The sequence below is a fragment of the Ahaetulla prasina genome, chromosome 8 (assembly GCF_028640845.1).
Source record: "Ahaetulla prasina isolate Xishuangbanna chromosome 8, ASM2864084v1, whole genome shotgun sequence".
NCBI classification, from domain to species: domain Eukaryota; kingdom Metazoa; phylum Chordata; class Lepidosauria; order Squamata; family Colubridae; genus Ahaetulla; species Ahaetulla prasina.
The window spans coordinates 46752881-46768306 of NC_080546.1; the positions used below are offsets into that span (position 1 = coordinate 46752881).

The following is a 15426-nucleotide window of genomic DNA, read 5'->3' on the forward strand; positions in this document are numbered from 1 at the left end:
GTATCTCAATTCTGTTTCCAGAGACAATGCTGAAGAGCAAAGAAGATAACATATATTTTAATGCAGTTCTTGTCTTTTGAATAAAGATATTGCTTGCAAATTATGACTATTTCTTAGTTTTGCAATAATAGTTAAAATGGAGCACCCCTAACCAAAGTATTGATTTGCATTTATTATTTGTTCAAATATAGGCTGGACAATATATTTCAGGGATTCTTAATTTGGATTCATGAATTGAGTACAGGTTGGACATGATGACATAATAGGCCCTTTCCAACTCAGGGGTGTCAAATTCAAGGCCCGTGGGTCAAATCTGGCCCACAATGTGGTCAGATCTGGGTCATGGGGCCATCCTGGAAAATGTAAGGGACCATCCTGCGTCGCTTTGGCCCAGTCACTTAGACCAGTTTACCCACATCGCTGTGGCCCAATCTACCCAATGCAAAGAGGAAACATGCCAGCAGTTTGGGGAATGGCGTCAGACTGGCCACGCCCATCCAGTTGGCCATGCCCAGTGAGTGGCATCAAGATGGTCACCCCACCCTGTCAGCCACGCCTGCCGAGCCCTCGAGGGCAACCACAACCGTGAAGTGGCCTTCAGTGAAATTGAGATTGACACCCCTGTTCCAGAGAATGAAGGAATGATTAATTTAAAAAGACCAAAGGAAATGAAAATTAGATGTTCATGCTGATCTTCTACTCATCTAAGAGCCATTGGAAAACTCTGCTGAACTTTCTTCAGTCTCTGCCCTATTCTCTTCTCAGCATCATTTTATTTCTATTCTAATATGAAAATATACATTACAGTCAAATCTTGTGCCTGATTTTCAAATGTGTATTTTTTGTGGATTACCACAAGACATGTAGGTATAAAATTGCAATCCAGAAGTAAGAATCTGCATCCTGCCAGGATGAATTGGTATTTTGCTTAAACATTTTACTTTATACAAACTGAAATTTTGAATTTGTCCATTGAAAAGATTTCAGCATGATCCTTCATGCATTGCCTGATTGAAAGTAGACTTCTCAAAAGCCTATCCTGGCAATTGAAAACATGCAATAGAATCGCTCAATCTTTGCTTTAGGAATTATGTGGAAATATTTCATATTGATAAGACAAAAGACAAAAAAGCTTATCTGTTGTTTTCTATAAAGTTAGATTAGAACAACAACCAAAGCTAAGCTAGAAATCTTTGTAGTAAGGCTTCCCGTAAGATGTATAGATACATGTACTGGGCATGCTCAACAAAGATGAACAGGAAGAACAGTTAATCCTTAGAAAAGTACTTGAATTTTTCTGTAAGATCACTCCCATAAATAATAGCTGTGAAAATAGGCAAGCAGGGAAGGAAAGATATCATAATTAAATCAAACTGTTTTCTATATGGATTTAAATATATTTTTGAACCACTTAGAAAAGAATAAATATTAAGGACTTTGCCTTACTTTATGTCAGAGGACTACCATGGTTAAAACATCCATTAATTTTACTAGGCTTGGAGCTGCTTTGAACAGTAGATGCCATGCCATATTTGTCCAAGTACAACTGCATGTGACTCATAAATACAAGTTCCTGAATTTCTGGCTGAGTCCCAAAGCTTTGCCAGAATGCCTTTTTCAAGATGCTTGCATCTAGTTGGATTTCCTCAGCTGGATCAAAGTGTCACAAAGCTTTCCCTAATACAGTAATCTTTTCGGCTGTGAAACATGAACCTTAAAAGACTTATGCCAACTCTTATTTGCCTCAAAGCTTAATCTGTGGAAAGAAAGAGAAGGCTGTTGGCTGCTGTGACTTTATTCAGCAGAAAGTTCTCACAAATGTATGTAGCAGTGAGCTATCAAACATTTAGACTGATACTGCCATTTACAAAAGTTGTTTGCATGCCTGCAATATTCTTTTTATTATGATATTTTTTGCACTCTGATTTTCATCATAAGCAGGAGAACAATGTTCAGTCTTGTGGAGAAAACGATGGCGATAGTAAAATAATAGTGATTTTAGTTTCAGGTTCACTGTAGCCTCCCACTCAGCAACTAAGAAGTGAGATACAGGTGATACATTTGTATTTGTAGTCTAAAGTATGGTTCTGAGTTAAAACTGAAACTTTGAATGTGCAAAATGTTTGCTGGGTTCATAACAGAAAGATAGATTGTGCATTAATATGTATTGTTTGAATCAGTGGTGGTATTCAGTAGGTTTGGACCAGTTCGGGCGAACTGGTAGTGGCGACCTGCGGGTGGCTGCCCCCCGCCCACCCACCCCAGCACTATGCCGTCCTATTTAGCCATGTGTTTCTAAGCCACATGCATGTGTGCAAGCCACGCATGAGCAAAGCACATGTGCAGAAGGCCGGGCGCATAGCGTAGAAGGTGTGCACTTACATTTTCGGTGTGCGGCGAACTGGTCATAAAATTATGTGAAACCCACCTCTGGTTTGAATGTTGGAAGAGGTCAGATGTTTCCACAGTGAACAGTTGTTTGAGATCTGAGAACTGCTGCATTTTCACAGCCATTATTTATCTATGTTATTTACACATATGAAATAATACAGTGTAAGATATATTGTTCCAGTATATTTTTTGCATCTTGGCTGGTGTGCTGATTTTTTTTTTCAATTGCTGTCTATTGCCAGCAAGCTGCTTTTCCTCAAGGACAGATTTAAGGAAAGCCCTTTTTCTTTTCAAATTTTAAACTCTAATTGCACCAGATAAGCAAAAATGTAGAGGCAGCCCTTCTTTGCTTTTCCCACAGAGAACAAAAATCTCTTGGGTTCTTTTGAAGTGCAGGATCAGTCCTTTTCTAATACTTTTAGAGCCAACCCAAGCCCTACCCAGTTATTTTCTTCTTGCCTCCCTTTGCATTTTAACATTACACTAAAGGAAATGCACTTACCATATTGAAAACTCTACAATGGCTGTTGCAGGGATAGGCTGCTGGGGTTCACAGAGTTTCAGGAGAACCTCTAGCTAAGATTCTGTGCAGTTTGGAGAACCCCCAAATCCCACTTCTGGCTGGACCCGCCCACCTCACCCCTCCCTTCCCTCCCCTCCCCACCCAGGAATCCCCACATGGTCCGTTTTGGATGCAGGTAAATGCAGGGCATGTACAGAGGCTCGGGGAGGGCGAAAAACGGGCCTACCAGAAGTTCAGGAAGTTTCTGGCCTCCAGAGGGCCTCTGGAGCTTGGGGAGGCCATTTTCACCCTCCCGGAGGCTCAAGGAAAGCCTCCGGAGCCTGGGGAGGGCAAAATTGCTCCCCCCTGCTGTGGTGCAGGAGGTTGACTAGGCCATGCCCACCCTGGCCACACCCACCCAGCAACCAGGCAGAGAGCCCCTTGCTAAAATTTTTGAAGCCAACTCCTGGGGTATTGCAAGTGTGCAACATGCAAATACTGGAGTAACCAGTAAGAAACTTCATGTAAGTGATCAAAGGAAAAACAATATGAAGAGAAGTAACATCAAAATTAAATGTTTCCTTGTGTGATGTGTACCCCACTGGACAGGCAGCATATTGACAGATTGAAACTCTCTTAAATCCTAAAACTGAAAGATGTGTGATTAGATTGGCAGAAAGAATAGGGATGAGATAAGTAAAAGAAGTCCCTTTAAGGTGGATATATTTGGTCGGAAATGTGAACTTATATTACAAGTGGTTTCATCTTTGTTTACAATTGTTGTAAAGCAAAACCAATACAAAGAGTTCCATCCTTTGCAACACTGTTCCTTTCATGTAAAATCTATGCATGCATATCAGGTATTATCACTTCAGAACAATATGCTGAGATTGTATGTGGTTATTTCTGTTGAAAAAAAGGAGAAAATAATCCCCTCTCTTTTTTTAGTTCCTCCGTTTTATTTTCAACATCTGGATCACATTGGTAAAAGAATAGACCACTATGAAAGACCAGAACTATCACTTGGATCATATGAGTATGTTGCTACTTTAGATTATTGCAAGGTAAGTCTGATCAGCATGGAAAAAATAGTAACATGCTAAATCAGAGATTTACAGATTATATCTGTAGAAAGAGTGCTGCCTTATCTGTTTAGAGAGTTTAAAATTAAAATCTACACCCAGAGCGATATGAAATATAATCCAAATAAATGTATGGTAAATTATATTAATACAATTTTCCTATTTTTCCCCTAAGAAATTTCTTTTGAGGAAAAAAAAATACATATTTTTAGTTTTTACAGTTGTATAATTCATCTGCTCACGTTACATGCTTAATATGATTGCCAAATTGGTTCTTTTGGTTTTTAATATTTGCACAGAACATTATTATAAGTTGTATCACTTCACAGAATACACTAAGTCTCATAAAATTAATTTGGACTTAAAACTAACTAGGCTTATCCATTTTTTAAGCTGAATATAGCCACCATACCTGCAATCTGATAACCTGGTAAACTCAGTTCCCCCATTGATTTGACTTGGAATCTTTGATGTTTCAAAACACATCTGTAAAGGGTCTGGTTCTCCTTTTTGACCACATAATTCAAAAAGTTAGTATGAACCACCTGTGTGATGTGGCTGCTAAGAGCTAAATGCTATGTTGGGTGCCTTAAACAGGACCATACAATCAAGTTCAATGTAACTTGAACAATGATTGTTCCATTCTGCTCAGTTTTCAGTTTTGGGCACCTCAGTTCAAATAAGTCTGTGGCTAGTTGGAGAAAATATAGAGTAGGGGTACTAAAATAGTGAAGACTCTAGGCAGAGGTATCAAACTCAGGGCCTGGGGGACGGAACTGGCCTATGGGGTGCTTAGATCTGGCCCACAGGGCTGCCCTGGAAACAGCGAAGGACCAGCCTGCAGTGCCTCTGCCAACAAAAACTGAGCTCAGGAGGCCGTGCGTGGCCCTCCCAGGCTCCATTCTCAGCCATGACAGCTTCCTGCAGCCCTGTGCAAGCGGAAACAGATTCTTTTTATCTTGTTCAGGAAGCTGTCCTGAACTCCATTTTCGCTGGCAGAGAGCCACACCCACCCCATCCTGCTCCCACCCCCGAGATCAAACACAAACCTGATGTGGCCTTCAATGAAATCTTGACACCCTTGCTCTAGGGGGGGAAAGCCATTAAACAAGGTCAGTTCAAAAGTACAGGGCAAAGCCATATTGTTTGATAACGCCACCTTGTACTGATGTGAAGATTTGGATTTTTAGAATGATTTGGAAGAAGGGATGACATTGCCCTCCTCCCAAGTTTTATAATCCTGAGCCAGTGCCTATGGTCCTTAGCCTTAGCCTTAGCCTAAAACCAGCCCAGCCCATTAGGAACAGTTAAAGGATGTGGATATGTTCAACCTATAAAAGAGAAACGGAGGAGAGATACAATAGCAATCTTCAAATCCTTTCAAATTCCCATCACATGAAAGAGAGAATAAGCATGTTCTCTCTTGCCCCAGATAGCTGAAACTGGATCAGGACCTGAATCAGTGGGTTAAAGGTACAAGGAAGTACATCAGCAGGAAATTCCGAAATATAGAAGTGTCAGTCAATGGAACAGGTTGTCACATGAAGTGGAATGTTATCATTTGCTAGAAGTCTTCAAATAAAGTCTGGGTAGTTTTGTCTTAGAGATGCTGTAATGAATCCTCCACTGAGCAATGAGTGGATCAGATGACCTCTAAATTCTCTTCAACTATACTTTTACAGTATGTGTTCTTCTTGACCTTGCATGAATTTCTAGATAATCCTCATGGATAAAGTGTTGTAGAATTGCTTTTTTTCTGTCCAGTTTGTAAAATGTTCATAATTAAGCTAAAGGACCAATTGTCCATGCTTCTTTTATAATTGACATTCGTGTTGAAACTTTCTCACTAGTGTAGAGCATTTATAATTTGCAGGAAGATGTTTGAATTCTCCACCTCAATATCTGAGGAAAAGAGAACTTTCTATTGTGTTTATTGATGCTAAATATGTAGAAATATTAGCCATGATGATAAATATCTAGCTAGAATTTAATATATGGATATGTGTTTTGTGGTAGTATTTGGGGATTGATTAGAAAAGCTTTTAAAAACTCAGACTCCTCACAAATTTCTGCAGTCCTCTTATTTCTCTGAGGGATGTGCTGACATTGCTTCCCCTACAACTAAAAGAAGAAGAAACGGTCATTATTGTTAACATAATGGCTTATGTTGCAATTACTTGGAGTTGCATTCCTAATTGCCTTGTTATTTGTTTTCAGCAATTAACCTATGAATGTAAAGAGGAGCTTTATGAGTTACTTATGGCACAGGAAGTAGTTTTCGTAAAGCATTCTACTCCTGCTAAGAGTTCAGGCTCATTATTTGAAAGAGGAAATAAGGGAGTCTTTTCTAACTTTATATTTGACTTCAAGGGATAGTCTGTGTTGGATTGGAGCAGAGGGAATGTTGTTTGCCATTTTTGTGTTTCTGGAGCAAAGATGACTTAGGAGTGCTTGCAGTGGATAACTGATATTCTCAAGAGTATTCTCATAAATTGTCTTAATGCTGAGTATTTTCTTCAGAGCAGATCTGACAAACACATTTTTGCCTGCTTAAATTATTGATTAATATTATTACTACCTTAAATGAATAGAATAGAATAGAATTTTTATTGGCCAAGTGTGATTGGACACACAAGGAATTTGTCTTGGTGCATATGCTCTCAGTGTACATAAAGAAAAGATACGTTCATCAATTCATATGATACATGATCATTCTGCTGTCAGAGTGAAGTAAAATTGTGGAACATCAAAACATTTCACAGCTTTTCAACCTTGGTTGCAGAAAATCTGACTTCTGTAACAGGGTTGTTAACGCTTGGAACTCACTACCTGACTCTATAGTCTCTACTCAAAATCCCAAAAACTTCAACCAAAAACTGTATACTATTGACCTCACCCCATTCTTAAGAGGACTATAAAGGGCATGCATAAGAGCACAAAAGTGTCTACCGTTCCTGTCCTATTGTTCCCTTTCATTATATCAAATTAATATAGTTGTTGCATACTTTTGCTTATATATATGTTTTTCTTTTATAATGTGTTATTGTTTTATATCAATGCTTACGTATACTGTTGTGACAACTAAAGAAAAAACTCCAGAATGTGGGGAACATATATACATGCACATATAGAACATATAAAAGTGAATAAATATATGAGAACATTCCACATGTAGGAGGAGGAACAGGTTATTATAAATGTATTTTTCACCCTTCAGTCCCTTGTGCCTTGTAGCTTAAACAAGGTGTTATTAGGAAAGTGCAAAAGGGATGCAGAGAAAATTACATCCCTTTTAAGTAAGCATGTATTCTGCAACCCCATGTTACACATCGTAGTGTTTATATCTTTTCACTTTGCCCCATCATCTTGAATCTCCCAATCCTTTTTCTTCTGTATTAGTCACTTGGCAGTCAAAGGATATGCCTTTTAATGATGTCACAGTACAATCATTATTGTAAACTGTCACAGTTTGAAATAACTACATCATGTTATGTGGTTAGATCATATTTTCATGCACTAGCTGCATAATTATAAATTTCATGCCAAAGAAGAGTGTGAAAACAGAATAATAAATAAAAGATAGATTATTAGTAGAAAATTAGTCCAATACATAGTGCTTGGATTTTGTAATTTTTAATACTTTCACTGAAATGAATCTTAATACCAAAAGAGATTGAGTCTTAATTTAGCTATAAATACTGTATGTAATAGTAATAGAGTAGTAGTAGTAGTAGTAGTAGTAGTAGTAGTAGCAGTGTATTTGTAGTATTTCATGGTTGGTTTGAGAACCTTGGAAAAATAATCTAATTTGTCGTATTACTATTGTTTTTTCCCCCCCTTCTTCATAGAACAACAAGCCGCCTCAGCCACCAGCCTATATTTTTATGATTGATGTGTCATATAATAACATAAAAAGTGGCCTTGTTAAGCTTATTTGTGAAGAACTAAAAACTGTACTGAACAGACTTCCAAAGTAAGAAAAAAAGTATAACAAATATTCAGCAAAACTAGTGATATTTTTAATTGAGAAACAACTAAGGGGTAAAGGTCTTGATCAATGGATGGATTATCTGTTTGCTTTCTTTCTGCTTTCATTTCTGTAATGATGCATAATGATGCACATCATGTTGTCATCTTCAATCCCCTAACCTCAGTTTCAAGAAGATATTTAATGTAATAAAAAAAGACTGAAACTGCCACATGTTTATAATTTGTTTGGATTCTGTCCCCCTTCTTTCTTAAGCCAAATTAAGAGGATCAAATTCACCTTTGCCAAACGCCAAAAGCAGGGTTGCACCTGAATATAGCTTGGGTGGGAAGCTAGCAGTAAAGTCCAGGTCTAAAAGCAAATACCGGTAATTTCCATATTATGAGCAAGAAAGTGGCATGGCCCTCCCCATAAAGCCGCCAGGGGTTTGAGTCTGAATTAAGGAGATTCTACTGAGTAAGAGCATTGTTTAGAAGGTAGTAAGATAGGTGGGTTGAAGAAAGAAGTGCCTTCGGATTATTATAACAGCAATCCAGAATAGTTCCTAGAGGTACCAGTCTTTTTCTCTTTGATGTCCACCAGGCTATTTTTCCAATCTAACTTAGTTTTTTAAAGGTAGCTTTAATTAAAACAAAATAATTAAAAATACTTCTGAGGTAGACATGATTTACCCTGAGAAAACAAAAACATTGGTTGTCTGTAACCCAGGAGTGAAATTCAAAACTTTTCCCTACTGGTTCTGTGGGCGTGGCTTGGAGGATAGAATAGAATAGAATAGAATAGAATAGAATAGAATAGAATAGAATAGAATAGAATAGAATAGAATTCTTTATTGGCCAAGTGTGATTGGACACACAAGGAATTTGTCTTGGTGCATATGCTCTCAGTGTACATAAAAGAAAAGACACGTTCGTCGAGAATCATAATGATAGTCATAGGGTACAAATAAGCAATCAAATCATATTAGAAAATAGTCAATATAATCATAAGGATACAAGCAACAAGGTTACAGTCATATAGTCATAAGTGGGAGGAGATGGGTGATAGGAAAGGATGAGGAGATTAATAGTAGTGCAGACTTAGTAAATAGTTTGACCAGTGGTGAAATCTGAACTGGTTTGCTACCAGTTCGCTGGCCGTGCATGTGTGCTATGCACGAAACGTGCACTGCATGTGCATGTAGAGTACGCACCAAAAGCAGGCTTGGGAAGGTAAGTAGACCAGCGAGGAAGGGAAATCAGCCATGGCGTGCAAACTTGGGAACCTTTTTAAAAACATTTTTAAAGCATTTTTTACTACCAGTTCGGGCGAATAGGTAGTAAAAAATGTTTTTAAAAAGTAAAAAAAAAAGTTCCGATGATCACGCGTTGCTCAGCTAATCACTGGAACTTTTTTTAATATATTTTTTACTACCGGTTTGACGAATCAATAGCATTTTTTACTACTGGTTCGGGTGAACTGGCCAAAACCGGTAGCATTTCATCCCTGAGTTTGACAGTGTTGAGAGAATTATTTGTTTAGTAGAGTGATGGCGTTTGGGATAAAACTGTTCTTGTGTATAGTTGTTGTGTATGGGCGTGGCAGGGGAAGGATATTGCAAAATCTCCATTCCCACCCCACTCTGGGGCCAACTATTCAAAATTTCCACTACCAGTTCTCCAGAACCTGTTAGAATCTGCTGGATTTCACCCCTACTGTAACCCAATGCTCGCTTTAAAAGTCAGTCAGTATTTTCTGTGGTTGATTTATTCTTTCTAACTCAGACCCAGATTCTACCTCATATATATCTGTCTAGAAATGGATTCACTGAAAGATTGTATGCGTATGTGTTGATGTAGTCTTTTATCTAATATGTTCAGAAAAAATCCAAATGTTTGGGTGTGATGAAATAATAAACGAGTAAAAAAATTCCTGCAACTGTATTTTCTAAAGCTATTTCTCTTCAAGAGAGGAGCAAGACGTTTCAACAATTCGGGTTGGATTTGTCACTTACAATAAAATCCTTCACTTCTTCAATGTAAAAAGTACTCTTGCACAACCTCAAATGATGGTAGTTACTGACGTCAGTGAAGTGTTTGTACCTTTGTTGGATGGCTTCCTTGTCAACTTCCAAGAATCACAATCTGTTATAAATAAGTAAGAAAATATTTTATACATTTTTCTCATATTAATATCTAAGCAGGGATTATATTTGTAAAAAAAACCATGCACTAGTTTTGAAGACTGATAATGGGAAAAATGGATGTTCATAATTTCCCGCCCTTCATAAACACTTTAATTGAAAATAAGTCCCATAATAGACAAGCAACATTTTTATTATGCGAGTTATAGTTTAAGAGCACCAGAGCTGGAGAGTGATTTGTTTCTTCTTTTGTCCAGTCTTTTGAACAACCAGTTTTTTCCTCCTTTCTCTAGCTTGCTGGACCAGATTCCTGAGATGTTTGGCGATACAAATGAGAGTGAGACAGTCTTTGCTCCTGTGATTCAAGCAGGCATGGAAGCACTCAAGGTTAGACTCCTTTTCACCATAGAGCCTCACTAAGCTATGAAAAGCTCTCCTTGAAAAATATTGATCACCATAAAACCTACTGCTGTTTTCTGTCAGTAGAATTTTGTACTATACCTGGGTGCTGCTTCATGCATGCTATTTTTCCTATTAGAAGCCAAAAAGTAAACATAAGTAAATGTTTAAAATTTATTTGAAAAGGGGTAAAATCTCATTTGAGTTGAGCACAGTTTCTAGTGGCTTCATGGGTGCATCTCTGTAGTATTTCTTGATGACCACAGAAGATTTCCTGTCAAGATAGTTATTCAGATTTCCTTCAACTATTCAATCTAGCCTACACTATCCTGATATTTTCTGGTGGTCTTCCAATGAGGTATCAACCAGATCTGACCCTGATTAGTCAAAGCTGGCTAGGCGTTGCCACATAGCTGGATAAAATACTATAGAAAACCGTAACTATTTCACTTGCACATATACATTACCATTCTCAGCATTCCAATGCAAATGATACAGCAAGATACCTTTTACACATGTATTTCTAGTTGCCACACCTTAAAAAGGATATAATGGACATGAGGAAGATTCAGAGGACAGCAACTAAGATGGTGAAAAGGACTGGAGTAATTTCCCTAAGAGGAAAGCTTGTAAACTTTGGAGCTTTTTAGTCTAGGAAAGAACCACATGAGAGGGAACTTGATTGAGTATATAAAAATTATGCCTGATGTGGGTAAAGTGACAAGGAGGAGCTGTTTTCCCTTTCTCAAAATAATAGAATCAGAAATCAGCCAATAAAATCTTGAAAGAATCAGGAGAAACAAAAGGAAATATTCTTTTTTACCCAATGTATAATTAAACTTTGGAATTTGCTACTGTGAGATATGATACTATCTACAAATTTGCCTGGCTTCAAAAAAGGGATGGATCAAGTCATAGATCTCATGGGGATCATTGGTATTAGATTTGATGACACTTTGACCACCTCTGAAGGTCATCTGCTGGTAGACTACTGGTTTTCCTTGTGCAGTTGGTTGGCAGCTGTAAAAACAGAATACCAGACTTAATGGGATTGAGGTCCAGTCCAACGGGGCACTACTTATGTTCCTACAATTCACACACAAAATCTATAAAATATTCCATCCAGTATTCTCTTCAGTTATATTCCACTTTATCTCATTTTTATTTTTAATGCCATTTATATATAGAAGAAGAGGACGCAGTGGCTCAGTGGCTAAGACGCTGAGCTTGTTGATCGAAAGGTCGGTAGTTCAGCAGTTTGAATCCCTAGTCCCGCATAACAGGGTGAGCTCCCGTTACTTGTCCCAGCTTCTGCCAACCTAGCAGTTCAAAAGCACGTAAAAAATGCAAGTGGAAAAATAGGACCACCTTTGGTGGGAAGGTAACAGTGTTCCGTGCGCCTTTGGCGTTTAGTCATGCCAGCCACATGACCACAGAGATGTCTTTGGACAGCGCTGGCTCTGGCTTTGAAACGGAGATGAGCATTGCCCCCTAGAGTCGGAAACTACTACCACATATGTGTGAGAGGAACCTTTACCTTGACCTTATATCAGAAGATCTCTTGTTTAGCTCTCTTCACCCATTTTCAAAACATGCTTATACACAAGAAAATTAAAACGAAATTCCATACACTGAATACATTATAACTTCAAAGGGGATCCATCTGGAATGGTGTGTATATGTATATATTTACCATGAAAGTGATATCAGTGGCTCAGCAGACTTCTAGTCTCTCGATTTATTTTCTTTTGTTTTTTTGCTCACAATGCCAACTGTGAACAAATTCAGTAACACATGCTTTGCTACATAAATCAAATGATCACAGCATTTTTGTATTTCACCATCTTCCCAGGAAGAGGAAATTGATGTTTGAATAATAATAATAATAATAAGGTCTGTTTGAAAAGGTGTGGTGGTGGAATGAAAAGTTACAATTTAAACTGCTTATAAAAATACTAAGTATCAGATAGACTTCCTCATAAGAAATTATTGAAATTCATGTGTGGGTGGATAAATTAATGGTCTGTGTGTATAAAACACACACAATAATACTTCTTCTGTGACAAATGCAGAATTGAATCTAACAAATATGAGAAGGATTGATGCAAATTTAACTGCTTTCTTTCCCATATATGATCATATATATTTCATGATAGCTCTTTTTCTTTTGTTTTTCTGATGTGAAACATTTTTATTACTTTATACTTTATACATTTTCATGCTTTATATATTTTCATGCTAGGGAACGTGTAATTCACTATTTCAATGTGAATGATTTGGGTGCTAATTTCTCTTAAATATGGCAAAACGATTATGAAATCTTAGAATTTTTAATGCTAATTTCACTTGATTCCCATTAATTATTTGGTATGCAATTTACTTATGAAGGATAGCCAATGAACCATGTACTTTGAAAGATTGTATTCACACTCAGTAGAATGTAATTATGATTTAGGCAAAAATATGACATCATACATTTTTTGGATTTTTCGTTTTAAACAATCAATATTTCAGTCCCTGATAAGATTCAGTGGACATTTATATTTAAATAAATACAGATTTCCTTAAGTACAGGCTTCTTCGTTGCTCTTTGAATAACATGAAAGAACCAAGTAAGCCCCAATAATCAGTGATGGATAGTATGTCTATGTATTCTAGGTACTTTAGGAAATAAACTTTGAAGTAAAATAAATGTTGTGAATTTATTTTGCTTCTTTATTTAATCCAAGTGTGGCAATCTGTAGAGAGAGTCAGCGTTAACATTGGTGAAGGAACTCAAGAACTATTAACTGATAAAAGAGAATGTACAAGAAATCTTAGCCCTGGGAAAGTAGGAAGCATAGAAACTGATTTAAAGTCTGTAATTCTGAGTAGTATATGAGAAGACAAAGGAAAAATTGGAAAAACTTTTCAAAATTCTGTTTATTACATTTATAACAATAGAGCGCCACTAACACTTGTGAATTTTCTTCCCTGACCTGGCCTGTATAGGCACCCATAAAGCTTTGGTGCAGTTGAATAAACTTTGTTATTATAGCGATGTACTTCAGCTAATTTCATTATAAAGATGTTTAAACTTGTATATCCACTCTAACAGTTTTAAGATAAGCCAACACTGCTTTTCCAGGCTGAAGTAAACCATGTGTTCTATACTGAATCAATAAAGGAAAATATTTGCAGCACAGGGCTGAAATATGGGATCTTTGGGGCCTCTCTGAGCTTGGTTATTTTCTTGCAGATGTTTCAATAACCAAACTAGGTAACACCATCACTAAGGCACTCAAGTTTAACTGAATTAAATTTTGCATCTGGACAGTCTTGGCTTTCCTGGTGTGCCTGTTAACGCACAGACACATGTATCTACATACAGATGCACACAAAGAGAGAAAGTTTTAATTTTATCCATGACCCAGATACTACTATGTTGATTTTTTGCGAATACTAGATGTTTTCTTTTCTTTCTTTCTTTTCTTGTGGTAATAGAGGTGAAGTTTTAGGGTATCAAATGAAGTTCAAACTATAAACAAATGGACTATTTAGTTTATAAAGTCACTGAGAGTTTATACTGGAATAACAGAACTGTATAAGGCTCTATCTCAGAAGTTTATATCTGCAGGAGAATAAAGGTCATTTTTGTTTTTTGCTTTTTTTCTATTTTTGTTACAGGCAGCGGAGTGCGCTGGAAAACTGTTTATCTTCCACTCTTCATTGCCAACTGCAGAGGCACCAGGGAAGCTGAAGAACAGAGATGATAGGAAATTGGTGAATACAGAAAAAGAGAAGGTATTCATTAAAAAAAGGAATTATTCTACAACTTACTGTATAAAAGAGTAAACGTGTTTCTGCATTTCATTTTTACCAAGTTTATATATATAGTATATAGCAGAGACAGTTGCAATCAAGATGCTTTTACTATTGAATTCTGACACAAACTCCAAGGGAAGTTTCCAAGGTATGCAATTCATCCAGTTAGCAATGATAACAAACTATGAATATAGCTCTGAATAAATGTTGCATTGTACCATAGTAGTTAGGTAGTAGTAATGAATATAAAGCTTAACAACTGTGATATGAACCTCCAGCATCGTTAATATTTTTGAACTCTGTTTTAGGATGTATTGCTGTGAAGTATATAAATCAATTTGCATTGTTTTTCTACTAGTTTTCATTTAATTTGATCAAATAAAATTAGTTGCAGAAATTATTTCAAAAACAAAAAGAAGAGAATTTTGGAGAAATTCCTACGGGGGTGGTGAGCTTCTTTCATTTAGCTGGGAATATTACAGTAGATTAAAATGCAGATGAGTAATTTGTGGTTCAGCGTGCCATATTAATTCAGCCATTGGTCAACATTTTATGAACTAAGATAGCAGGTTAAGATACAGTGTGGATTATTTAGTTGGACATAGGAGGTTATATGAATGTTGTTAACTAAGATGATAGATAACTATAGATAAATAACTAGAGATAGATAGATAGATAGATAGATAGATAGATAGATAGATGGATGGATGGATGGATGGATGGATGGATGGATGGATGGATGGACGGACGGACGGACAGAGAATTAGAGAGATAATTGATTAGTTTTTTATAACCATATTTAAAATAAAATGTGAACCCTATTTATAAAATAGTTAAAAGAAAATACAGTAATAAAATACATATCTGGTTAAATACAAAGAATTAATGTTCAAATAAATACATCGCCTTTACATTATACCATGATCTTCAATATAACAAATTCTTAGCTCCACTGTTTTGTCTATCAACTCTGCAATTCTTCTAACAACATATATATTAGAATCTAAGAGGAAATAGAAGAATCTATGATTCAGGTCCTAGTGAGTTATTCATTGAAGTAGGAATTTTAGATATCTAACTCCAAAAGTAGCATACAATTGATGATCAAATAAAACATGAAAACATATACAGATCCTTT

General features: G+C 36.7%; 1 protein-coding gene across 3 annotated transcripts in view; it reads left to right on the forward strand.

The window, feature by feature from the left end:
* SEC24D (SEC24 homolog D, COPII coat complex component) overlaps window positions 1–15426 on the forward strand; it is an 82271-nt gene that overhangs the window by 43809 nt on the left and 23036 nt on the right. For 2 of the 3 annotated variants that reach the window (XM_058192778.1, XM_058192779.1), the window contains exons 10-14: window positions 3842–3957; window positions 7824–7948; window positions 9896–10099; window positions 10379–10472; window positions 14151–14267. In XM_058192778.1, coding sequence (XP_058048761.1) covers window positions 3842–3957; window positions 7824–7948; window positions 9896–10099; window positions 10379–10472; window positions 14151–14267 — 656 coding nt within the window. The remainder of the gene's footprint in view (window positions 1–3841; window positions 3958–7823; window positions 7949–9895; window positions 10100–10378; window positions 10473–14150; window positions 14268–15426) is intronic. The other variant, XM_058192780.1, reaches the window with a different exon arrangement.